A 27,397-nucleotide genomic window follows, 5' to 3' on the forward strand; every position below is an offset into this window, starting at 1 on the left:
TTATCTATTGCTTCAGTATGCCAAGTGAATTACAATTAAATTGAATCCTGGTATTATCATATGATTTCAAAACTAGTATATTAAGCAGAAATAATGAAGTCATGCATATCCAAAATATTAAAATTAGAACAAGTTCAGGGAACTAATGCAATCTTAGGTGCTCTATGCACTCCATCTTAAGATATCATAAACCAAAACCTAGTTGTGCAGTACTGTCATATATCTCCCTCCCTTCACCCCCCATCTTTGGACTGGTCATCATCCAGTTGTTTCATTGTAGTTGTTTTTTATAGGAGGAAAAAATAAACAATCACCAGCAAATTTTTGAGAGATGCAAATACTGCATCTAAATGCAGTGAAACAGAATGGTATGGAAATATGGTGCATTTTCTAGTAATCGCCAACTCTTATCTCTATAATGTCTTGTGTAAAGGCACAAGAGGCTGCCTTTGTGTCTAGCTTAGAACATGGTAGAACACTCAGCAGCCAGATTGGTTCCTGCCCAAAGAAACAATAGTGTACTTGTACTAAAAACATTATCCTGGTTGCCAATTTGTTCCTAGAGCAATGACTATGTAGTATTTATTAATGTGTACAGCCCTGCATCATTTGGATCTAGGCTATCTGAGACAAGACATTCCAATTTGATCCCTCTCTATAAGCCCCCACTCCTGCCTACTAAGTCTGTTGATGGTTGCCAAGGTTCATATGCTGGCATCTCCGAATTGATCTTTTTCTATGAGCACCCTAGACAGATGGAATGCATTCCTTATTGGATTAAGGGATCTAATCAATTTGTTAGCTTTTTTAAAAAAGACTATAACCACATCTTTTAAAAATAGTTCAATTTAAGGATATGAATGATTGGTTTAATTCTTTTTTTTAATATTGCAGGATTAATTTCTGCTATGTTTTAAGGTTGGAATACCAAGTATGATAAGTGAACAAATAAAAATTAAAAGACTGATAAAGTAACAACAATAATAGTACTAACTGACAAAATTAGATTCATTTGACATCGCAACATTCCATTTTCACAAAAACAGCTTTGCTTGGGAAATACAAATAAGCATTATATAGCAATGTTCAGACAATTCTGAACTGAATTTTGACAAATTTAAATTCACTTGAAATAACTGGAATTGCAGAGTATTCGGAACCAAATAAATGTATAACAACTTCTTACTTGTCTGAGGTCAATAAATGCTAGTTGCAAGGTTTCTCCATGGAATCCAGGTACAGGCTCAGAACTTGCAAACACTGAAAAGAAATTGTAAGAATTTGTGAAAGAAATGTCAGGAAGAATCTAGATTTGATACAGTCTATGATTTTTATTTACTCTGTCTGTGTGTGCGTGTGTCCGCGCGCGCGTGCACGCACACGTGTGCATATGCAAAAGACAGTGTGTGTAGACATAATTCATTGACTTAATTTCTTAGGAAAATAGAATATATTTGAAATCTTATTTTCATTTATATTGATTTCAAGGATTATAAATTAGTAACTGTTAATTACTTTGAATTCCTTGTTAATAGGAAGAATTAGCCAGATTTACACAGTATGGTAAATCAGAATTCTGAAATAAAAATCTGGTTTACTGGGATTGGGTGACATGAAACATTTTGTTCAAGAAAATTTCTCAATGGAAATTTGTAAATAAAGTCATGTTAGTTTTAGAGTAAGCTAACTTAGACCATTTTCTCCATAATATATATATATATTCATCAAGACCATTTCAAAGAAAAATATACACTATATACATATTTTATTGAATGAATGCTTTGTTGTACTCAATGATGTCTGCTAGCTAAAAAGCCTACTTTTACTTCTGTCATTTCTGGAGCTTTGGGGGAATCTATCAAATAGGAAATCATGTATATAAGGAGAAAAAAGACGCAGCAAGAGAAGAGTTAGACAAAGGGACTAATGAGACTAGGAAATAAACATCTTCTTAGGCTCGTGTTTCATAAAGGGAATATAAAGAGAATGTCAAAGAAAAAAAGCTGACAACCAATTATTAAAATAATTTAAGCAATTATAGATAATCCTCATTTAGTGACCATTCACAGTTATGAAGGTGAATTCAATCCTTGAATTTATGACTTGTGCAGATATGTATCAGCTCCTAGTCAGACTGACTCTCTGAAGAAATTTTGAATGTAAAATTGGATATCAGTCTTCTGTATCCAAAAACATAAAAAAGAGGTGAATGAATCAAGATCATAAATTCCATTACAGTACATTTAAGAAGGTATATATTTATGTTGGGAAGAATTCTTGAAACCCATCATCCTGATTCAACAAGATGAAAACAACTGAGCATTTTTTTGTCAAGTGTTAATTTCCAAAGGATTTGCCATTTTTTTTGCAACAGAAACATTAGGAAGATTTTGTAGTATCTAAAAGATCAAACATGTTATTACGTAAACTTTGAGCCAAAACTAGATAATTTAATTTCTTTAAATGCACTACACTAATAATCAAAAGCAACGTTTTTGTTTTGTTATAATAAATGTTCAAGTTACCAGTAGAGGGAGACAAAAGAAAGTTTGGCTCAAATCAATTTAATAAAACATATTCCTCTGAAACACTCGGTATGGAACAAATATTGGGATATTTTTACCAATTAAGAGCTTTCATTCAGCTCATGCCCAATTCTGTTAATAGTTAGGATCATAATTAAGACAAAAATGTTAATGAATTCAGTTAAATAACAAACTTAATGTCACTCTCTCAGGTGGCTTAATTTCTCAGAATCATCCTTAGAAGAATCCTCTGTGCTAGCAAATAAAATTCTAGGAAAACCCCAACAATGGCAGCAAATAATCAGAGCCAATAATATCTTACAAGCTCCACAGGAAAAAATCCAAAATGCAGCATCACAGATATGTAGTTATTTCTTCTCAATCCAAAAACAAACCACAATACAGAAAAAAGATATCCATATTCCACAATGCTTAAAATAACTGATAAGCGGGTCTCATGGATTTCTGGCTTCCATAGTTTATATATTCAAAGCATGCTTTTTATTCAGAATTTGCATACTTACATTCACACTGTATGACATCTAAATTAAATTGCTGAATAGCTCCCATGCTGATCTGTTTCAAGTCGCTATCCAACAGCATCTGCATCAGGGAGGTTGAGAGATGCTGGCAAGCAGACATACAAGCGGTCTGAGCTACTTTTCCCTATTAAAGAAAAGGCAACACATTACAGAAATAAACTGGCACCTTTTGTCACAAAGATCTCCCAATTCCCCCCACTTCCCCGAGCATTTATTCAATTCAAAACAAACAGATAAGGAATGTTTGGCTTTGTTTCACAATAATAGTTTCCCTTGGATGCGTGAGCCAACATCCAAGAATTTTCAAATAGACAAAAATGGGTAAGATATTTTTTTTTGTTGCTGTTCTTTATTCTTGTGAACAAATTAGGGGGCAAAAAAAAACCCCTAGTCTTGATACTTACAGTATATTACTAAAAATGTCCCTGGAAGTTATATAATTTTTTTTACCAAAGCCCTCAGTTGCTTTCCTGCCTATCCAAGAATTTTTCTGTGTAAGTGGGAGGATTCTAAATATTAAAAAAATTCCAACTTGCATGAAGCTCTCCATTGTTCAAGACATACATAACTGTTCAAAGACATTTCATATTAACAGATTAAGTCCCATTGGTTGGTAGCTAACAAAACAGTATAGAACTAGTTGCTGGGAGTTAGCACAATTTTTGAGTGGGTGTGTATTTGCAAGGAAGGAAGTTCCACTCATTTTAGTGACTTTATGTTTAGTCTGACCAATTCAGATTTAAGCCAAAGAAATAGTGCATCAACTATTAGCAAACATTGCCCTTTGCTAAATAACTTAGGTTCCTTCTCATTTCAAGATTACAGAAAAGCCTTTTCTTTACAACAACCATAATAGGCTTATCAGTCATCTGGCCATATAACTAATCCATACATTTAAGTTCTGTAGCCTTCCACAGTGAAATCTTGTGCATGTTTGTTTAATAGTAAATTGCATTACAATCTTTTACACAATTTGGGAATAAGCAGTATAGGATATTTGCATATCGATTTAGATTGTGTTTTTGAATTTAGTTCAGAATGAATACCATATCAGGTTAATCCATGGAGATGACACTAGTTGATCTCAAAAGGTAAGAAGAGCCAAACGTATTAGTTGGATAACAAATCCTCGAAAATACCAGGGCTATACACTAGACTGGGAAGTTGAGAAAATCACTTTCGTACCGCTGCAGAGGAAGCCACATGAGTAGCCCATGTAATCCCCAGAAATGAAGCATGACTAATCTATTTATTTTATCTTGTGATATGAAGCTTCAAGAGGCAGGGGGGGATGGAATAATTTAGAAAAGAGTAAGTCCAAGGGTGTTTCTGGATATAATACTTTATACTATAGAGTAAGTAGTCCTTGGTGTATGACCATGACTGAGCCTGCAATTATGGTCATAAGTCACGGTGGTTGTTAAGTGGGTCACCATACAAACATCCCTGATCTTACAACCTTCTTTGTGGTGGTCGTTAAGCGAACACCACAATTGTTGAGAGAACACCAATGGTCATTAAACAAAATTGTTTTATCCAATGGGAGTTTTTGCCAGAAACCAAAAATTGTTTTATCCAATGGGAGTTTTTGCTAGAAACCAGCAAAAAAATGTCAACATTTGCAATGTGACCACGGGACAATGTAATTGTTCATAAAGGTTGAAAAGTGCCCTTCATAACTTGGTTGCCAATTGTCCAGTTGGTTGTCGAGGACTACATGTAAATGCTATGATAAAAGATATTTCACAATTATTCTGCCCTTTTAAAATAAGTGTTTTCGTGGCAAGAGAATTGTTGAAAGAACCCATTCGAAACAGAAGAATTTCCATAAATGAGAAGGGATAATGGCAAACCCAGAGCCTCATTATGGCTTGTATACATAAGAGATTAAGCAAGGGGTCTCACTTGAAAACAATATACTAAAGTGAATCACCATTTTCAAACCAATTTAGCATTTATTTGTTCCCAACTATAACAAAATATTAAAAGGATAGCCTTGGGAAATTCTACCTATGTTTCTCCTTGGTATTTATTTGTGGGAAATATATATAGTAATCCATAACGGCTGTATTACACTTCAAAAATTATTTGAAAAAATGTGCAGACATTTTGTCTCTCTGCTCTTCATTAATACAGTCTAGCCTTTTTCAGGCTACCAGTACATACAGCTGCTTAGAGTTTAATGAGTGTCATTTTGTTATTCAGACTCCTGTCAAAGCTTCAAGAAAGTTGGGTTATTTTAATGAGCGCCAGCAGTGTTGTGGTCACGCAAGTTCCAAAGTACTTCTTCCAAATCATGTTTGAAGCATGTACCTACTATAAATTTTCAAGCAAGATCTACGGGCTGCTTCTAAGGTGTATTTTTGATGGTCATTCAAAATTTGAAATATTTTCTACAACTATACAGCGACTGAAACAAGCCAACTACCAAAAGCCAACTATCAACCAAACATATAAAAAGTGAATACACAATTCGCATGCTTAAACAGCTGCCAAAGTCACTCATAATTACACTAGCAGACATGCAGTTCTTTTCCCCAAATGAATGAAAACAGAGCCTTGAAGGGGAGGGATAGAAGGAAAGATTAAGAATCAATAGGCTTAACTGAGTTATGAGGTAACAGATTTAAGATACAAATTGGAAGTCTTATTTTGATTTAATAAAACAACTGCACCTTTTGAGGTAATGCAGGGCTCTGTGAGATTAGTCCCATGTTTTATGTAACAGATTGGCTTTGATGCCTTTGTAGTATTTTATTTACCTGTATCCTGCCTTTATTATTTTCAGAAATAACTCAAGGCAGTGAACACATCCAACATGCCTTCCTCCTCCTATTTTTCCCACAACAACAACCCTTTGAGGTGAATTGGGCTGACAGAGTGTGACTGACCTAAAGTCACCCAGCTGGCTTTCATGGTTAAGGCGAGACTTGAACTCACCATCTCCTGCTTTCTAGCCTGTTGCCTTAACCACTAAACCAAACTGGCTTAGATATAAAGCATATATCATGTAACATATATAAAGAAAAAAATATTGCCCATCCCCAAACTAGTAACCAATTAAATCTACTTAACATTTTATTACTACATATTGATGTATTATATTCCGTTTCCTGTTTGTCTTCCAAAGTAGGCATTCAGAGCTTTCAGATCGTGGAGCACAAGGTAATGGTTACAATGCATGATACAAGAGAAGCTACAAAGCTTTTTTTAAAGTCGCGTTTCATAAATGTACATCAAGTGCATGTTTTATGATGATAGACAAATGCTAACACCCTATTCAAAGAAGCAACAGAATTGCTTTCAACTATGCACTCCGACTACAGGCTTATTGCTGTCATGGCATTAACAAAACACATGCACAAGGGGGAAAAGTTTGTATTATCTCTATTTGAGATAACTAGGTTTTTATCCTGGCAAAAAATAAAAAAGCAAGCCTTAAAATTTAACCATAAGCTAGAAGGCTACATAATATATTAGAATCATTGTGTGGGTCTGTGTACATGTGAATATACATATAAAATTACACTAACGTATTTAACGTAACGTTTTTTTAAAAATATAACTCTTCCAAGTTGAAAAATACAGTTAAAAAAACTGTTAAATACAGTTATTTATGAAAGCTATTAATCCAAATTCACGCTGAACAATTTAGTTCTCCATTCTTTATTGCTCAGGCTTATCAAAGCACTTTTTATGTTTAAAAGAACCAAAAAATAAACGTATTGTATATAACGCATGTATGAATCTATTAAGGTAATATTGCTTCTTGAATTATTTTTAAGTTGCACCCAAATCATTTGTAATAATAAATACTAAATTTATTGGTGATGTTTCCTCAACAGAAAGTACATTTTATAATGGCTATTACTACCTCAGCCCTTCTAACATCCTTGCATTTATTTGTCAGTTTCAACTACTGTATCTCTACGTTTTATTTTACCTTTGCAAAGCACAAGAAATAAGGCTTTTGTCACATAAAAATAACACCTGCTACAAGATATAACACCTAGAATTTCCCCTCTTCTTCACATCTGCTAAAGACCACATTGGTAAAAAGAGAAAATCCTCGGACAAACGTCTTATATTTCAAAGCCGCTTGTAAAAGAGAATCTGCTGACATGTTAAATCTTTTCTGTACTGCCCCAAAGCCTTTCTCCTAGGAACAATTGCTGTAAAGAAACATTTGGCCCTTAGGAAATTCCCAAAGGGTCAGCCATATGCATCCTTCCATGGCACCTTGGTGGTAGCTGCTTTCTCGGCCTACGCTCGATGCCTCAAAAGCAGCTTTCATCATTCAGCGGGATGTCAGTCAATATGATTTATGGACTGCATTCAACAAAGTCAGAGCATATAGAATGAGAAATATGACTACAATCTCCTAATTTGTTTTGTATTGAGCCACTTAAGAGTCAAAGAGCTGATGTCAGACTGAGACCAGCAACACAATTAACCAGCTGGTGACAGATTCATCAATCCTCCCTGCCAGGCTGTGCCAATCAAGGACAGCATGAAACGACATTTGGAAGGATCAGTAAGAAAGTCCTTTCTCTAAGTAGGCGATGTGGGCTTCTGATGGACAGTTTTTGACTATAGCTTGCAGAACACCATCACACTTTATCCAATAGCCCCCTGCTGCAAGCTGTGAAATAAGGCTTTTACTGCCAATCATAGAAACAATAAAACACAGTCCACAATCCCCAAGCAAACAGCGAACAACAAGACTTGTCTGTTAGCTCTGACAGTCTAGCTTCATTGTTAATTTAACAATCTTACATGACACATTAAGGGGAAGCTTCTTTCACTGTCTTAAATACAAAATTCAAATTCAGATATTTAAGTGTGTATCTTAGAGTGGATATTCTTGCAATGGAAAGAATTAAAACTTAGTTTGATCAATGATAAGAAAATGTAATTTTCGTTAATGATAAATATGTTTGCCACTATGTTGGACAATAGCTGATAAACGCAGTGTCTCTTCTGTACAAAATGAAATTGAATAAGCACCTAAAGTTGATTGGCTGACTAAAAATATGAGGATGTATTTATATGAATGCATAATAAGGAAATATGTAGTCAGGCTTTTTTAGATACACAACTGTGATCTTTTGGACAAAGGACAGATTTCACCAAGAACAGCTTGTGGATACTATTTATATAAAGCAATCCTGAAAAGACTCTTAATACATACTAAATCTCATTTATTTCCCCAAAATCTAATTTTTCCAAACAAATTTTAATATTTCTTTAAGGGGAAAAAATCTTCAGAATGTTTGAAAACTTTCAGGTTGATTCCAAACCACATAAGAACTGATGACTGAATGTACTGCCATAGTTACAAATTTTCACATTAAAACAGGGGTGTCAAACTCGTGTCATCACGGCATCATCACGTGACATGTTGCAACTTTTTTCCCCTTCACTAGACCGGGCGTCAGCAGGGTGCATCCGTCCTGCAGGCTGTGAGTTTGACAACCCTGCATTAAAAACATCTGTTGATCTTTATTTCTGAAGATTTATATTGTGAAGGTAAACGTATCCTACAAAACACTTAACCAACAAACCAACCAACACAGGACAAATGGTCCACAAGCACTGATAGCAATTTTGAAATAGAAAACCAATCAGCAAATTGTCTTGGTTATAAAGTCTAGTCCAGAGGTCAGCAACCCACTGCTCTGGAGCCGTATGTGGCTCTTTCATCCTTCTGCTGCGGCTCCTGTCACCAGTCAGTGCCACAATTTTGAGAAGAGCTTCCGGTTTGGGGAGGAGAGCATGGTGCACTAGGAGGAGACTTTATGATGGGGGAACTGGACTTCTGGTCAGCTCCAGAATTGAATGGAGGGGCTTTCAGTTAAGACCTTTATGGCTCTTTGAGTGTTTAAGGTTGCCGACCCCTGGTCTAGACCAAGAAATACATAAATGAAGAATTCTGCGCATTTACTTCTCTTTCCAGAATATGGATGTCTTTTATAATATTGAAAAATTGTTCAGATAAACAATATTTTCCCACATTATCTTATAAGGTGTACTTGGGGAACAAGTTGCTTTTGTAGAAGATATGATACACAACCAAAAGGAGGAAGAAGTCCCTGTGGGTTTTACCCTGCAAGTTGTAGCTGACTTTAGGAGACAGTGCTCATCTCGGTTTCTTTAAGCCATTGAGCCAGTGCTGTCTGTAGATGTTTCTGTGGTCATGTGTCCAGCATGACATCATGCCACAGCGCAAGGCAACCAAGCCACATAATAAATTAGAAATGACATTTCCAATAAAATATAAAGCAGAGATAAATTATGTACCAATTGGGATGAACATATGAATAAGTCAATAAGTGCAAAATGCAGTGCCCACATGTGAATTAAAAAAAAATGGCATCATCATATAATACCACTGTTGCAGAATCTGGGTTATTTGCCAGTTTGTGTTGGCGATCAACCATAAAGTTCCAGGTGGTTTGGAGCCTGGTCACCTTCAAGACCACTTGATTCAAAGGATGTCTGCAGGAAGTGCTTGGCGAGAACCCCTGCCCTCTATAAACATAATGATTCACAAGGGACCCTCAGATGAGTGTTTCTTCTAGAAGATCCCTCTCGTGGATTGTCCTTCAAATGGACAAAAGATCTACGCCCTCACTCCTAGGAAGTTATTTTTAAAAACTGCTTTTAAATATGCATTTGGGGACTGAAGTAAGATATACCAAAACTGAGATGATCCTGGTGATGAGTCATAATTTTTATTATTACGATACTATTTATTTGGCAATCATAATGTATTAGCTGTAAGGCACTTAAAGACTCACAAGATTCAAGCATTTGTAATAAATTAATATTCAGCAAACCAGGACTAATAAATAAAAGCTTAAGAAGGATGTGAAGATAGCCATGATCAATTCTGTGCATTAGTTTTATGTAACTGAATATTCTGAAAATTGCTTGGCCATAATAGCCGGCATGGATATGTATGAAGAAGGGAAAGCCAGAAACGAGTATATTTGGAACATGCTCTGTTGTGAAAAGTGCTTTGTATAATCAAAAATGCACCAAAATTAATTTATTGGGCATCTCTTAATGTTTTAAGAAATAAAGAAAATCTTGTAGAATGACTGGTAGTTTATATATGACTGATTTGGGGGCTTTTTCTTTCCACAAATTCTTCTCCACTCCACTCCCCACCCCCCAAAACACACCTATCTTCTGTTAGACAAATGGACTCGGATGCTCAAGCAAATTATATTTACTAATCTTCAAATCAGAGGACATTTTGGATATAATAATCTTATAGAATTGAATATGAATTGCTTATATGCTGATTATTTATCTTATTGATAATTACACATTTTCTACACTGAATCCGGAGGTTGTGCAACTGTTTAAGAAATGCATAGTGCTACATACTGAGAGCCAGTTTGGTGTAGTGGTTGAAGTGCTGGGCTAGAAACCAGGAGACAGTGAATTTCTAGCTCACCTTCAGGCATTAAAGGCAGCTGGGAGACTTTAGTTGAACTGAACATTTTTGTAATATGAGCAATATAAAATAATATGGGTTAGTATTTCAGGGACTCCCTCTCCTTTATTTCTTTTTCTTTTTAACTAACTAACCATTGTAGTAGTATTTATTTATCTATCAATTTTTGGAACTGTCATCTTGCTCATCCAGGAATTCTGGATAAATAAAATATTGGGTTTAATATTAAAACACAAAAACAGCATATAAAATGTTTCAAATTTTATGATTAAAATTCAAAATGGAGATCTATATCTATATCTATCTATCTATCTATCTAAAAATGGATATATCCATTTGGATCCAAAATATCCAACTAACAATATTAGGATGCCCTAATACATTTCCTAAAATACTAAACATATTCTTCATAAAATTCAAATTAGAAATAATCTTTTAGTAAATTAAAACATATTCTCATAAATGTTTGCTATCGGAGCAAAATCTCAGACCCAAGGATTATCATAACAATTGACATTTATTTTGAATAAGTGTCAACTTTGAATTCGTTTAACGGGAAGCAAGAAACTTTATTCCTAAAGGAAATATATGTGCATTGAGCAAATAAGAATCTATCTCTCTTGGAACAGATCATTAATCCATAAGTCTTGGTACATATTTCCATTTATATAGGACAGCATAAAAAATAAGTGGGAAATTTTGAGTCACAGAAAGAACTGAAGCAAAATCTTTAGCATTTGTAAATATAGTATTTAACTAAATACTTTAGTTTTATTATTGCTATCTATAAAAGGGACATGTCCAAAAAGTAAGAGCTATAGAATAAAGTGCAGAAATCGATAAAACTCGAATAAAGCAATAGAAGTAACTGTTTCAGGTAATAACTTATTTGATATTTCCAATTTACAAGTGTAATGCTTAAAACAGCAGCCTCTGCTTAATGCAAGCAAGGTTTCATTTTAAAGCTGGCATATGCCATTTCTCAAATTTAAAAGGCAAATACTGTAACTGCAGCTCTGTCTGAAATTTAAGCTGCTTGATAGAGCATACAAGTGCAAAACTTGGAAGTGCCCATGTTAAAACTGCAATGTGAATTAGTTCCTGAAATCAAATATATTTGCGAGAATGATAAACAACTGGAAAAGCAGTCATTTTGCTTCATGATCAAATTTTATTTATTATTGTGTAGCACAGACTTCTACTTGCGCCTTCCAAATGTACTTGTCAAAAACTCTTCAAAACAAGCACATTTTCTTAGATACAATGGAATTAATTTCAAAGCATCTGAAAGCAGCCAATTTAGGACCATGAGTATATAAAAGGGTCTGTCAGTCAGCCAGTACTCTGTTTCACATTATCCACTCCTTTATGACTTTATATTCCTGTATATCTGCAGTAATCTCATTACATGTTGCCTCATCATTATTGGCCATCTTGTCTTTAATATATCAGTTTTCACAATGGCAGAGTGAGAGGAATTATTTAATCAAGAGTAGTAAATAGATCAGTTTTCCTGCTCCCCATTTATACCACTAACATTTGGTTTAAACTGTTAATCTCATCAGCCTAATTTTTGCTTATTTTTAAATGCATCAAATTACATTTATTAAGCATTTACTAAAGATAGTTAAATGTGAAGGTGATACTATAGCTTTCTCCAATTCTTTCTCCAACTCTTAAAATATTCAGGAAAACATTTTACATAGCTCCCAACCATTAAATTTGGTTGCTTTAATTTCACATATCTGAATCATGATTTTTTTTTTACTTTTTAGTAACTTGTTCTTTTTAAATTACAGTGTGGATACTGAAAATTATGCAAAAATACTATCAACTGAAATAAATATGACTTAGACAATGCAACCTAGGCAGATAGAATTCAATTATGCATTAATATAAATGATTCTGCCTATTTAAAAGTTGCAATTGTTCGTCAAAATGCAAATATTGTGTTGGACTAAAGTAGAATACTTAAAATAAGCTGATGACCTGAAAATAATTGGGGCACAAATCCTTTAAAGCAATCCATCATCTTTATGAAATACATTTGGGTACAGACATTCTCCTCACTTCAGAAACTATGTTTTTAAAAGAGGCTAAAACTTTCACCAGCTCTTTATTCTCAGCCACTATCTGGCCATTTTAACCTGATTTCGTATGCATATCCCCATAGTTGCATTTTGACACCTGACCTCAAATCCAAGAGGTCTTAAAAGTTTCCTTTGAATGACCTCATTTCAGATGCAACACAGGCCGTTTCATGTTTCTATGAGACTTTAAAAGGTTCCTTCTGCCTTCTGTCCAAAAGACCAGGGTTAGTCTTCAACTTGGATTCTGCATGCTGCTATACAACTTAGCAGTCAGTCAGATCAAACCAAATAGAGGGCTATATAATAAGTCACTCAATACTAAAGCAATAAGCCTGCAGGCAGTCCATAGTTAAGTTTTCCAAGGGCATGCTTTTCTTGAGCTTGCAATCTACTTACCGACATGGCTGCATAGTCATTGTTGTTATTCTGAGAATGAAATCAGCAAGGCAATCAAAACAGAAAGTAAATTAAAATACACTTGTCAACATTAAATTGCATTTGAGTAACAGAGGCAGGGAGATGCTAGGAGCCTCAAGAAAATAAATAACACCTATTTCTAAGCTTTATTTCCTAACATCGCAGTAAGTTAAAAATATGGTTTGAAATGTGAATGGTTTTTATCTCATTTTGATAAGGTCAAATGAATCCTGCATGTAATCGGTAAAAGCCTAACAGGTACCCCACCAATTAATCTAATTTTATTTTAATTTACGGATTTAACTGATATTCAGACATATTAAAGAATAATATAAGGCACAGTTCATTAAAATATTCTGCATAAGGTTGTGTTTCTTCCAAATGACTGGAAAGATTTATCTGGCGTGCCACTTGAAAAAAATTGAGCATCTATTCAATTAGTATGACAACTTCAGAAACTGAATAGATCCAAATTGCTATAGATGGTATTCTCAAATGCATTGGGGGAGGGAATTTAAGCCCCTCTCTTCTAGCAACAGAGTGCTAGCCCCACCCCCAACTTTAAAGCTCCAATCTTCTAAATTCTCCAGAAGAGAATTCCACAACATGCCATCAACCAAAGGATTACTCATCCAGTTATTTTAAGATGCTTGTGTGCAAGTGTTTTCCAATCACATTTATTTGTAATCCAGGGGTGGGATTCAATTTTTTTAACAACCAGTTCTGTGGGTGTGGCTTAGGTGGTGGGCGTGGCTTGGTGGTCATGTGACTGGCTAGGCATGGCCAACTCAACATCACTCACATCAAGGCATGCATCTCCTCGCCTGGCCTGTCGTGACTGTGGGGATGTTGCAACAGTCGTAAGTGTGAAAAAAGGTCATAAGTCACTTTTTTCAGTGCCATTGTAACTTTGAATGGTCACTCCACACAAGCAAAGTACCAGCAAAGGAGGAAAAAAAAACTCCAGAGAAGTTCCTGAGACAGGAAGTCTAGTGCTGCCAAGAATGTAATAAGGGTTAACGGAGAGGCAGTTTCTGTAAGCAACACCAGAATGTTTCCTTCCTGCCTTCCTTACAGGATTAGGCCAGTAATTTCTTCTAACAGCTGGTTCTCTGAACTGCTTAGAATGTTAACAACCGGTTCTAGCAAATAGGTGCGAACTGGTAGAATCCCACCCCTGTTGTGATCCAATCCTTCATGGTTATCGTAAGTCCTATTTAAGGTCTTTTACTTTTAAAACACACTTAAGACATTTATGACAATCTGAAGTAAAATTTCATAAAAAATGGTCTGCCATTACAGTAATTAACAAAGTTTTAAAAGCTGCCTGTTTTTATTAGAAGTATTGTCTTTTACTTTATTTTTTAAAACATCAGTGTTTTTCTAACAAGTGACAACACAGAAAAAGGAAATGCAACAAAGTAAATAAAAACCAAGAATGATTATATCACAATAGCTATGTGTATAATTTTAACCTTAGATCATCCTTCTCTGTTCTGGAGTCGTTCAGACATGTTGGACTACAAGTCTCAAAATTTGCATTTGAATGGGAATAATGTTCAACATACCTCAAGAGTATCAGTTATGGGAAGACTACCTTCAACTATAGTTTAATTTTATAAAAAATGGCTTCATAACTTTGCTACTAAATTCCTTTTTAGTTGAATATAAATGTAAACCCACAAATCCTAAAACGTATACAAACTGCAAATTATATATTATTTTATATTATTATATATTATATATTTGGTTGTGAAGTACCCTAAATCACTAATAATGACGATGTGCCATCAAGTTGATACATTAACTCTTGTCAACTCTTAACAAGCACATAGGTAAACCTTCTTCAGAAAGATCTGTCCTCAGCCTAGCATCTGAAGACACTGGTATGTATTAAAAAACTCTGATATTCATACATAATTTGGATTATTGCTATTTCAAATTTCATTTCTTAGTCAAAAGTTGAAAAATTATACTTTCCCTCATATTTTAAAATTTTTCTATTGAAAGAAGAGAAGAGAATTCCAACTAAAACCTTAATTCGGTGGGGCCATTATATTAATCATATTATATTCTGAAGATGTAAATAGGCACAAGTAAAACAAAATTATGGCTGAATATGTTATGCTAAAAATTTCCAACTGCTTAACTACTCAAGGGTTTCTTGTCTTCAAATTGATAAACCGTTATTCCTTATTTTTAGTTGAAGTCAATTTCCATGATTTTATTTACAGTGTTTGTTGATTTTAGTGGCATAGTTAAGTTACCATTTTCAACTATCTTATTCATGGGTATTATCCGTGCTTTCTAGAAAAATTTCCAGATATAATTTTTCTACATATGGAAACCATTAATAAAAATGCTTCTCTAAGCGAAGCTAGATTGATTTGTGATTGATCTCAGGGGGTCTGGCATAGGATTCAGTAGAAATGAGGAGCCACAGAAATTTTACTTACTTCACACAATAGCAAAGCCACTGCTTGATAAAATCTACACCTTCAAGATCTGTTCTGATGTATATAATATCCTAAACGCATACAGTTATCAATAAAAATTAAGGTCATAAACAAAAGAAGAGCAGATAAGGCCTTGCTTCAGATTTAGTAGGTGATGTTCCATTTGTGCCATATACACTGAAAGATCTGTATTTCCGTAATTGCTAAGTGCCTAGGAGAAATATTTCAATATTTTAAATGTAACTCAAGTTTTTACTAACTTGAGTTTAATTAACTTCTGAGTTAATCAAAGTGTTATCTTAAGTGTGCCATTATTTATCCTCCTATCCCAGCCAAAATACTGTATTTATTTCCATATAGAAGTTATGGGAGGTGATGTTGCAGGGAGAGTATAGCAGGAAATCATCTTATTTAAATATACAAAGGTCCCCTGTAAGCCCTATATTTACTTGATGAGAAAAACCAATCATTCAGCATTATGAGCCCAGGTGGCGCAGTGGTTAGAATGCAGTACTGCAGGCTATTTCTGCTGACTGCCTGCAATTTGGCGGTTCAAATCTCACCAGGCCCAAGGTTGACTCAGGCTTCCAGCCTTCCGAGGTGGGTAAAATGAGGACCCAGATTGTTGGGGGCAATATGCTGACTCTAAAAACCACTTAGAGAGGGCTGTAAAGCATGTGAAGTGGTATACAAGTCTAAGTGTTATTGCTATTATGATTTCTGTGAAATTTCAGAAAATCATAAATCTGAGTTCCTATTCTGAATCAGCTGGACTTCCTGTATACGGTATGTCCACATACTAAAGGTAGGGCTTTAGGGAGAGGCCTTAGTTGAACTCTTGAACGTATATTGCACCTAGAAAACCTCTCTATCTTCCCAGTTAAAATGTTTTTAGGCAGAATATGCTGGGAGAATATAGAAGAGCCTGTAGATTTATTGATCATCCTAGAAGAAAATACAGCCCAAGATAGACAAGTAATTTCATTCACATGTTCATTCATTCTCTGGAGATTAAACTTTTTTTCATTCACAACTACTTGGGATGTTCTCAACAGAAAATGGAATAGGCTCTCATACTCCAACTAGAAAGAATATGAAGAAATATAGTCGAATAAAGGTTTCTCACTTATCCAGAGAGGAATGAGTCTTCACATCAATTCTAATCTTGTTTTTTGTAGAATAAATCATTTTTATTGCATTTTCAAGCATGGGAACATGTTTTGTATTCTGAGCATACTGTATGTTTTCATCATATATTTGATATCTTCCTGCATAAAAATAACTCATAAGAAGAAAATGTTTGAAATGAAATTGTTTTTCTTCTGAACTATGGTAGTTTTTTTTTTCCAAATTGGGAATAAAAACTTATCTCTATACACGACTTAAAATGACATAGTCCAGTTTACACCTTCATTCTCCTTTGTGTAAAGATTTGGGTAAAATTTCCAAATAAATTCTCAGATAGAAGTGTTCAACTTCATTTTCCTTCTGGATAGCTGCCCTGAGATCACTCAATCTGCCCTATTTCTGCCATCTTCAAAACACACTGACATGAGCTTTCATCCCACAGATTCTGCCGAAAAGTTGCAGAATAGCCATGGCTGAATATGCATCAATACAGATCTTGAAAAGAGAAAAAAGTGTCAGCAATAGCACTTAGTCTTATATACTGCTTCACAGTGCTTTACAGCCCGCTCTAAAGTGCTTTACAGAGTCAGCATTTGGGTCCTCATTTTACCCACCTCGGAAGGCTGAGTCAACCTTGAGCCTGGTGAGATTCGAACTGCCAAATTGCAGACAACAGCAGAAGTATCCTGCAGTACTGTATTCTAACCACTGTGCCACCCAGTTGTTACCTGTTAGCTGTAGAAATCTTCATATAGAGCTATTCTATGAACTACACTGTTTTAAGTATCAATCCTTTGTCTCTCGCCTCCAAAGTGGCTGAAGGGAAAAATCGTGGCAATCTAACAGGTTTTACTATTTACAGATGCATCATAGATTTACTGTATATATTTAGAAATAATAGCAAAGTCTTTCCTAACTCAAAATTCCAGAATATTGATTGATCCATAGGGTGTTTTCACATAAGATATGGAAAAAAAAATGTAGGAGACAAAATGAGAGAGTCCAGACGAACAACCAAGACATCACATTGATAATTTCATTTAACTGAGGCACAGTATATCTGATCCGATGATACTAACAAAAAAAAATCAAATCATAACCTGGATTTCTGAATAAATGGGAAATAAAAGCTTGTAAGGGAAAAAGTTTCAAATAATGCACAAAATCTAAAGCATTGACCGGCAAGGACCATTTACACCATACCTGTGAATGTGGTTTTAATACACATTCCCCTACAGTGAACCAGATAATGTTAAATAAAAGTGTGTGTGTGTATGTATAAAAATATTCAAGTATATAGTGTCTATATTTTTAAAAAACACCTTTTAGAGTTTACAGATATATAAAAATGCTTCAGAAGTCTTATTTTACCCCTCCCAGTCCTCATAGTATATAGATAACATATAGCATATATTGTATGTTGCTTTTAATGGTCTAAAAACAGGTCCCATTTGATAGGAGCTGTTAGAGACATTCAACCATTCATAAGAAGCAGAAAATGGGTAGAGAACTCAAAGACTTCCACCTCTTTCTATTGCTAAAGGAAATACAGAATGCCATTAACTAAGTCTAAGTTATTGTTGAGTAGAGGGTGAATCCTGGTAACTCAATAACATTATTGTGGCTGGACTTAATGGGGGCCTCCAATTGACTATCCAGAACCCTGCCACAGGTTTTTTTTTTTAAAAAAAGCTTAAAAACAAATGCTCATTTTACTATGTTACTATTTATTGATATTCTATAATAAGTGATTACTGTTCCCAAATAATACGCATGACTGTCTAAAAGAAGTACGTTAGTAAGTCCACAGTGTAAAATTATCTAATTGCCCCAAGTGCTCACTACAAATGGAAAAGGGAAGAAATTGAATGGGATATCCTTGATTTATTGAGCATAGTAGTTGACTTTCTTGTTGATATTATTACTCTAAGATTTCAGTTGGTATCTTATCCTTCTGTCCCAAAGCTGATCACAGACTTGCTTAGAAGCAACACTAAACCCTTATCTTAAGATTACAAAAACAAGAAAGAACTTCTCCCTTCTTTCGGTCTTGTTGAAAGTGCAAGACCACAAGACATTTTAATTTCCCCTTTGGATTAATCAAAGTCATCCAGATTACTAAATCATCCAGATTCGGATAATTGCTAGTTCATCTTAAATACGATTACCTAAAAGAAGCCATTTGCAGCCATTATTTATGAAAGTGGTTCACCCAGGATTGCCTTGCTAACTGAGATTGAACTAAAACAGGAGCCAATGCTTTCAAACTGCTTTTCACAGCCAAACAGAAGAAGAAGAAAAAGGATAAAACTAATCTACATTTCTCCTATGTAGGTGCTGCATTTCTGCATTCCAGGGATGGGGACTTTCTCCTCTGATCTATGTCCTTAGATATGTAGAAATTAAAGTGAACCATTGTAGATTTGATTTTCTATACTTACAGGCAAATGAGTAAAAACCTGAAAGGTGCTTCTCAAGAAATTAATTAGATCCATTAAATAGCCACTAGCTCTCCCATCAGGCTCAATCATTGTCCAATCATAGTCAGCAAGCTGGATAAATTCATCAATCTTCTGATTAAGTTTTGTATAAATCTCCCCTTCGGCAGCATGTCTTGCATCCTGAAAAGAACAGATAATAAAATATCAGTATAGCATTACTAACTTAAGGATAAATGTTTGAAGTAAATTCTGTAAACAGCAGTTGTGGGCCAGGAAAAATGGAAAATTGATTTTTAAAATTCAAATTGTAAAACAAGTCGACTACCAATATCAACGCAAGTCAAATTCTACTCCAAAAGGAACATGATGCTTAATGCTTTGACTCATTTTGAATACATTTATATGCATCTGTAAGATAGCTACCATATGCTATATAAAGCAGCGGTCCCCAACCTTTCTGGCACCAGGGACTAGTTTCATAGAAGATAATTTTTCCACAGACCACATGTGTAGGAAGCAGGGGAATTTGCATGCAACCTAGATCTCACACGTTCATAGATGAAGCTTCGCTTGCTTGCTTGCCACTTGTGCGGCCCAGGTCCTAACGGGCCATGGATCGCTATCAATCTACTATTTATCACTATTCTTTACGACATCATTCTACAGTTTTAAAATCTTAACATTTTAAGTAAATGACAAAATATTTCTAGATGTAGAAAATTATTGACCAAGTAGGCTGCTAACAGTGTAATTATATACGAAGCAGAACTAGAATCAAGAAGTTGGAAAACTTAAAAGAGGTCATTGAGATGAAATTGCCATGTATTCTGCTCTTGAGTTTTGTATATAAGTGGGACCTTTTCAAACAACCTGCACCTAACCTAAATCTGTTCCAGAGAAACCAGAGTTCCTTAGCGAAATCCCATACAGATGTCACAAATGACAGCCACACAGCATGATACCACACAGCAATAATATAGATTATATAGTAAATACTACATTAAAGGTACTGCTTATACATATGGAACAAATTACAAATTCCTACAGAACAAAATCAAAGGGCCCAAAAAAACTTTTTATTGGTGAAAATAAAATAATAGCTTTATTGACAGTAGTTGTTTTTCAGAACTTTCATCAAAATAATATTTGATTCTAAAGATGACCAACTTCTGCAGAAGAATCACAACAAGCAGCTTAAATAACTTTCTGAAACTTGGTGCCTTCCAGTTGTATTGGATTGTTGGACATCAACCTCAATCAGCTTGATTACTGATTTGCTCGTAAGAAATGATGGGACTTATTGTCCAACACGTTAACAGTAGCTTCAGATCCTCCTGTACTATTATATCAGGTAGCAAGGGATCTCAAGCATTTACAGCTTTGAGTGAATACTTCAATGTCTTCCCATGTGATGTTTAGAGTCCTTAGGTCTTCCATGAACATTTTTCACCATGTATTTCGAGGGTGTCTTCTTGGTTGTTTGGCAACAGGAGGTCCATCTCATTGCCATCTAGGGGATTCGATTGTTCTCCTTGTGGAAAATACGACCTACAAATTGGAGTATTCTGTGTGTGACAGTGTTATGTAATTTGCAGGAAAAACTCTTGTGGTGGGCTTCTTCATTAGTAATATGGTCAAAATAACGAATCTTTAGGATTCGGCAAAGGTATCGTTTTTGGAAGGCATCAAGTCTCTTGTTAATTAATGCTTGCTGATGCCCTCCAGGTCTCACTGGCACAAATGGCTGATCACCATAGAGGTGAGCAAACAGAATTTAGTGGTATAGACAAGAGTGATATAGACAACAAGGACCAGATTTTATTTATCCTCCGTAAACAGCTCTTGCTTTTCCAAGCATCATCTGATGTCCATCTCTGCATATCCATTTCTGGTGACTGTACTTGCCGAATAGATAAACCTTTCTATGTCCTCAAGTCACTGTGACCTGAGTGTGCTTCCCCATATCTGTGTGGTGAAGCTCACAAACATATCATCGATTTCTCAACACTTATCTTGAGGTCAATTTAGGTTGCTTCCTCATCCTAGGCAGTCGTCACTTGTACATTTGTCTCATCTTCCCTAAGTAAGGCAATATCATCTACAAAATCCAGGTTGCCTGATCTTCTTCAGAATAATGAATGCCTTTCCGGGTGCATGATGTTCATCACCTAAGACAGGGGTATTAAACACAAGGCCCACAGGCCACATCTGGCCCACAATGTGGTCGGATCCGGCCCATGGGGCCATCCTGGAAAATGTAAGGGGCCGGCCCATGTCGCATCAGCCTGATCTACCCAATGCAAAGAGGTAACATCATGCCAGCATGGCTTCAGCCTGGTCTATCCAGTGCAAATCCGACTTGTTCTTCTCCCACATAGTTGTATACTTTATGGCTGCCTAAGGAGAATTATGCAAAAGGTTTTTCCAGGCATTGAGAGGAGGGTAACACCAGTTGCCCAACACATCTGAAGCATATTGATTTAGCTGATATAATCAAAAAAGCTCTGATAGGAAAGTTGAAGCAGTTATAATACAGCTTAAATGAATTAGGTTTTCCCTCTTATGATTTATTGGTCTTCATATAATTAGTAGTAAACATGAATATCTCAGATTCTATGAAGAATTAATTGAAAGACTAAAAGAAAGGTAAGAAGAGACAATAAAAGACTCCAGGGTCTTCTGGATTCTTTTTTCCCTTGAAACAAACCCTTAAACAACACATGCGAGATACATGCGAGGGAGACATTGCCTCAAGGATGTGTTTTGTGATCTTTTCTACAATTTAAGGAAGGAAACCCTCCATCTCTGAATTGAACTGCTTTCTGGGATATGAAAATGAGCAGCTTCCATAGTGATCATATTTTATTTTAATTTTAGTTTTTGAAGTAATGGGGGACATTAAAGGAACCTCCCCTCACATACAGGCTTGAGATGTAGGGAAGGCCCACTAAACATTTTCACCATCCCTATTTTTGCTTTAAAGGCTACCAGCGCATATATCAGGATTCTAGATTCCTGGATGGATTCTAACTCCTACAAAATACTTAGAGGAATCTTCAATAGTGCAAGGAAGGAAAACGCTGAAATAAGCTAGGGCTGAAAGCCTGCTGAAGCAACATAACTTGTGTGCAGAATATTTAGGAAGCAGCCATGTATAGTCCTGGTTTAGTGACTACAATGTAGATTGGCCACTAAGCAAAGTAAAGCAACTGCTCTGTGAAGATACAACTATGCTTATGATCGTACTTCAGTTTTGCTTTGTTTTGTTTTGACTTGTGAAGGTTGAAAACGTGAGGATTAGACTTACTTTTTCAATGCAGAAAATACAAGAGGCATGATGTTAATCCCTTGAGCATTTCTTTATCCTATCATCCTTTAACCTTGATGACAGAAACTAATGCAGGAATTTGATAGGTATCATTTTAGATTTAGTTACAAAATAAAAGTGCTGAAGACAGAATTACTCTCAGTGGGAATAATCCTTTTTTAGTTTGTTGGTCTGTAAAATCCTGCTCTGTTTGGGTGTATACACAGTAAGGCAATTACTTGAAACTCAAGATGTAATTGTTAGGGAATTAACTGATGCCTGTTTTTGTGTACTTTTAAAAAAATGTCAGTGAAAGAAAACATTCCAAATTTGCACAAATAGGTTCAGAAATGAGAAACATAGACCACTTTTTGGCATTGTTATTCTACAGATCATTATCTAAAGTAAATACAGGTCATTATCTAAAGTATTAAATTAATACCCATGTTAGGGTAGGAGCCAGCAGACGATGCAGCTAATTCCATTGAGTCCAAAGAATATAAAGTTGGAATCTTCTCAAAACAATATGATATGATAAACTACATTTGAAATGGATGGTTTTGAAACTATTATTCTAGGATAAGGTCATAAGTAAATGCATGAATTGATAAATGATATGCATGCGCAGGCACGGAAACAAACACACTCCTTGCATAAATCTCCTGTAGGAACTTATTTTCAATCTTATACATATTTAATTAATTGGAATAATTTTACTGAACAGAGAGGGCCTTACTTCTAAGTCAGTACAGTTAAACTTAGCTGTCTGAAGTTTTATAAACCTAGTTTTATAGTCTCTAAAGCAGACACACGAATCCCTTATTATTTTTTATGGTTGATCACACAGTCAGAATTTTAGGTTGGATTTGGCATTTTTATCATTCTTATCCTCCTATTAAGTCCTTCCCAAGGACCTGGAATAGGTAGCAGTGGTTTGATGGTGTTAAAAGTTATTTTGTAAAATGTGAATATAATTACATATAATTATAATATATATAATTGTTTCCAAATTTGTTCTTTGGGAAAGTGTGTCTGTCAACCTTGAAGCCATTTTGGAGCATCTTCAGGGCTGCCACAGTAGGGGTGGCTAGAGCTATGGGAATGGGACGGGGGGAGATAGAGATAGCTGGGGACTTGTAGCCAAAATAAAGTTCTTTCTTCTGGGAACCAAGGACATTCTCACCAGGTTCTGGGGAGGCATGGACTAAAACCAACTGGAGTTTGGACGGTGACCAGGTTGGACCATATGATGGACATGTGGACAGGGGGAAGAACTTGGACTTTTAATTTGGGTGGAGAAAACTGCAGGACTTTCAGAGTCAGGTTTTCACCAGATGTGCCAATATGATATGCCTAATAAATGTGGACTTTGAGGAGCACCTTGACCTCAGAGTTTTAATTGCATTGGGTCTGTTACTTGGAACCCTGACAGTGTCAGCTCTGTGATGATTGTGGTCATTGTTTCCAACATCTGTCTTAGCTCTGCCCCAAAATCGTTTTCCTGGTCAGTTTCCACTAGCTCATTTACATCTGAGTGTATATAAATGATTTTTGGCTTTCAGTCATTACTTTAAACTTATCTGGAGACACTACAAGTACCAGAGATCAGAGAGCCAGAACTGAATACTGATCTTCTTCTGGTAGATAGTCCTCAACTTACAACCAGTCACTTAGCAACTGTTCAAAGATATGGTGGACCTCCCCAAAACTCCTGATGACCCAGTTTTAAAGTTCAGGCTTGCAGTCACACAATTGCATTTTGGGCAATTGGCAATCACCCTGCATTTCTAGCATTCCCCAGTCACATGAGCATGGTTTTCAGCATTTTTTGATTGAACCCAGAGTTTCTTTCCAGTTTCGGGCAAAAAATACTCATTGTGTACAATGAGTTTGCTTAACAATCGCAGAGTTCATTAATAACCACTAGAAAAAAAAGATTGAAAACTGGGAGCAACCACATAATGTAATCACACTTAACAACTGCTGCCACAACTTATGACTGTAATGTCAGTGTCAACCCTGAAGCGAACCTGGCTGAAGCCATTTTTTGCTGCCTCATAGTTGCCAACAACTCTAAGAGGGGGAAGGGAGGTGGAAATAGATAGGCTGGCTAATAGTCAAAACAAAAAGTTTTCTTGTGGAAACCAAGGTCATCCCAACAGGTAGCAATTGAAGGAGGAGAGGAGTGACTAGCAGCCTGCCAGCTACTTTTATTGGATAATATGAGCAGTGACATCTGGGGAGGGAAATATTTGCTCTTTTAATTAGGGAAAAACTGTGGAACCTTTTAGAATCACTAACTGTACCGATATGATGTATCCAATAAACATGTTCTTTGAGGAATCTACCTGCCTCGGAGTTCTGCTTTTGGAGGATGCGTTATTTGGAACACTGACAACCAGACTCAATTATGGTCATGAGTTTGAGGACTGCCTATAGTGGTACAAAGGTAGAAAACTCAGAAATACATGTCTGTGTAATAACTGTAGCATATATACATTGGTTTAAATTTATTGTCAAGCGACCAAACACCTAAATGCCTATATACCTGACATTCTCTTTGTGTTTTTTTCTGTCTTGGAAATTTCACAAAGCCATGTCTTTGCTAAAGAAAATATCTGGAACAACCATCAACATGTATAATCAAGTTTGAGAAACATATAGGTGTAACTGAAGATGTTGAGCACGAGCATATTTTAGTTTTGTCTCCTCCCAAATATGACCCATCATTCCAATATAATATATAATTCACCGTAGATTAATTTAATGAGATTAGGTTATTTTATAATAAGCAACACTCTAAAAGTGATTATTTTTATAACAATGATGTACTTAAGTTAATATCACTATTTTATGCTTAATTAATGTACTCTTTGTAGATGAGTGGTGCGGTGGCCTAGAGATGGAGTTCACACCTTACAATGAGGCGGCTGTATGTTTGATCCTAGATAAGGCAGATATTTCTTTCTCTGGTTGTCCGCTGTGAACTCTGCGTAAGCATCAGGAAGGGCATCCGGCCAGTAATGCTCGGCTCCAATCAGTCACCCCATCTCCATCCATCCCAAAGCAAGGGATTACAGGGATTAAAATTTAAAAAAGTATTCTTTATAGGTAAATATTTCATGATGCTGGGTCACTTTACCTAATGTGTTGGGTACTGCTATCCATACACATATAAATTGCACATAAAACATGGAACTAAAGCATAATATCTAGAAAGTAAGAATTTGGTGGCTTATCCAGGGACTTGAAAACCGATCACATCTCCCATACCTTAAATGTTGAAAGACCGTACAGTCTTGCTGTGTGGAGAGTTTCTTGGGAAATATTTGTAATGTTAGTTATAAAGTCTTCAAGATATTTACATGCCTGTTCCAAATGCGTTGTATTTATGATAATTTGCACCAGCTTAAAAAAAAAAAGTGAAAACAAAGATATAAGAACAAATTCTAATACAGCACTTTTTAAAAGTTTCAGATTATATTTAAGTCACTGTTCATTATGGAGCCCCCTCCCAAACCAGAGTACATAATACAAAACCTAACATATAGAATGTCATGGATTGATTATAACAAAATAGATATGTCTTATTTTAAAGGCAGGTTGTCATTTTAATGTGGAATACCAATGTGTGAAAAAAAACTCCATTGTGAACATTATATGTACATTTTCTACCTTCAGGAAATACACTTATATATCCACTAAGGAAACCTTAAGTTGTTCCCTAAAGAATATCTCTGTGCTAGATAGATCATACTTTCCTGTGCTGTTTTTTCACCATTTATTTGGACTGAAATCTACCTACCCTAGTCAAGCACTACAGATTTAACATACAAGCTCAAATTACCTGAAAATCTCCCCTGGGGAACCACAGGTCCAAGCAAGGCATTGAACTAATACCAAGATGTATTTTAAAGAAACCTATCCACAATTCCTCATTTTCTTTGAATGGTTCTGGAGAAATCGCATTCTTCCCAAGGAGAGAGTTTAGAAGTCCCCAAACTACTGAAAAAGTTTGAAAGCCCCTGACAATGTATTGAATATTAGAAAATATGTCTCGGCACTTACCTCTGTCAAACCTATGTGAGGTTTTTTAATGAGGTTTTGCAAACAACTGCTTAAAGTTCTAGTCAGCAATAAATTTGTAGATTTTCTAAGCATGTCATCTATCTCTGTTGAACTGCAGAAAAAAATGAGATACTTTGAAAACAGATGAATACTGCATATAAAATTACTAAATAAACATGCAGCTCTGCTGCTTTCCCACCGCCTGATTGTAATCCAGTGTCAATATAACTCTTGGCATGTTGATTGTCTTGTAGAGCTTGGAACAGCTTTCCATTTAACAGATATCCTTCCAGTCTTCAGCTCCATATCCCACCCTATACAGATGCATTTTGCAAGCAATACATTGTTTTAATTACTCCGGAGGGCGACCTGCAGAAATTGAAACCTTTTCCATGTGACTGTTGGCTTTGCCTCCTTCATTTTGGGGATTCTGCAGAGCACCCACCAACTGCCACCATCTTTCCCATGATGGGCTGCCAGCATTCCCCACAGCCAACTAGAGTGGGCGCAAAACTGAAAACTGAAATCACCTATCTTTGCTCCGTGTTTTAGCATTTCATAGTGAGGAAGAAGAAAAAGCCAATTATTGTTGGTAGAATAGTCTTGCCACTGACAGGTCTAGAAAAGTGGTTCCCAACTCCCGATCTGTGGAGTGACACTGGTCCACAGCATGCCAGAAACTGGGCTGTGCAAACAAGCAAACCCCTGAGCAGCATGTGAAACCATGCCCACTCCAGTCCACGGAAAAATCTCTCTCCATGGAATTGGTCCCTGGTGCCCAAAAGGTTGAAAGAGCAAGCTAAGGCACTTTGCTTCACAGCTTCAGTGGAAACATGATGAATCTATGGGGCAATCCTCCCTGTGATGTAGAAGCCAAGTTGATTTACCTGGAAAATTAATTAGTTTGTTTTTTCCAAGGTTAAATGGAACACCAATGGAAACTTACAAGAGGTGTGCT

At 35.8% G+C, this 27,397-nt stretch overlaps 1 protein-coding gene across 11 annotated transcripts in view; it reads right to left on the reverse strand.

The window, feature by feature from the left end:
* Window positions 1-27,397, reverse strand: part of EXOC6 (exocyst complex component 6) — a 98,837-nt gene that overhangs the window by 27,293 nt on the left and 44,147 nt on the right. For 6 of the 11 annotated variants that reach the window (XM_026710515.2, XM_026710514.2, XM_087932448.1 and 3 more), the window contains exons 16-20: window positions 26,440-26,551; window positions 25,645-25,779; window positions 19,065-19,244; window positions 3,050-3,191; window positions 1,187-1,260 (exon numbers count right to left, since the gene is read on the reverse strand). In XM_026710515.2, coding sequence (XP_026566300.1) covers window positions 1,187-1,260; window positions 3,050-3,191; window positions 19,065-19,244; window positions 25,645-25,779; window positions 26,440-26,551 — 643 coding nt within the window. Of the gene's footprint in view, window positions 1-1,186; window positions 1,261-3,049; window positions 3,192-13,018; window positions 13,049-19,064; window positions 19,245-25,644; window positions 25,780-26,439; window positions 26,552-27,397 lie in introns of all 11 variants that reach the window. The other 5 variants (XM_087932445.1, XM_087932444.1, XM_087932447.1 and 2 more) reach the window with 1 other exon arrangement.

The sequence above is a fragment of the Pseudonaja textilis genome, chromosome 4, assembly GCF_049901715.1.
Source record: "Pseudonaja textilis isolate UNSWEBS1 chromosome 4, rPseTex1.2, whole genome shotgun sequence".
Classification (NCBI taxonomy): Eukaryota; Metazoa; Chordata; class Lepidosauria; order Squamata; family Elapidae; genus Pseudonaja; species Pseudonaja textilis.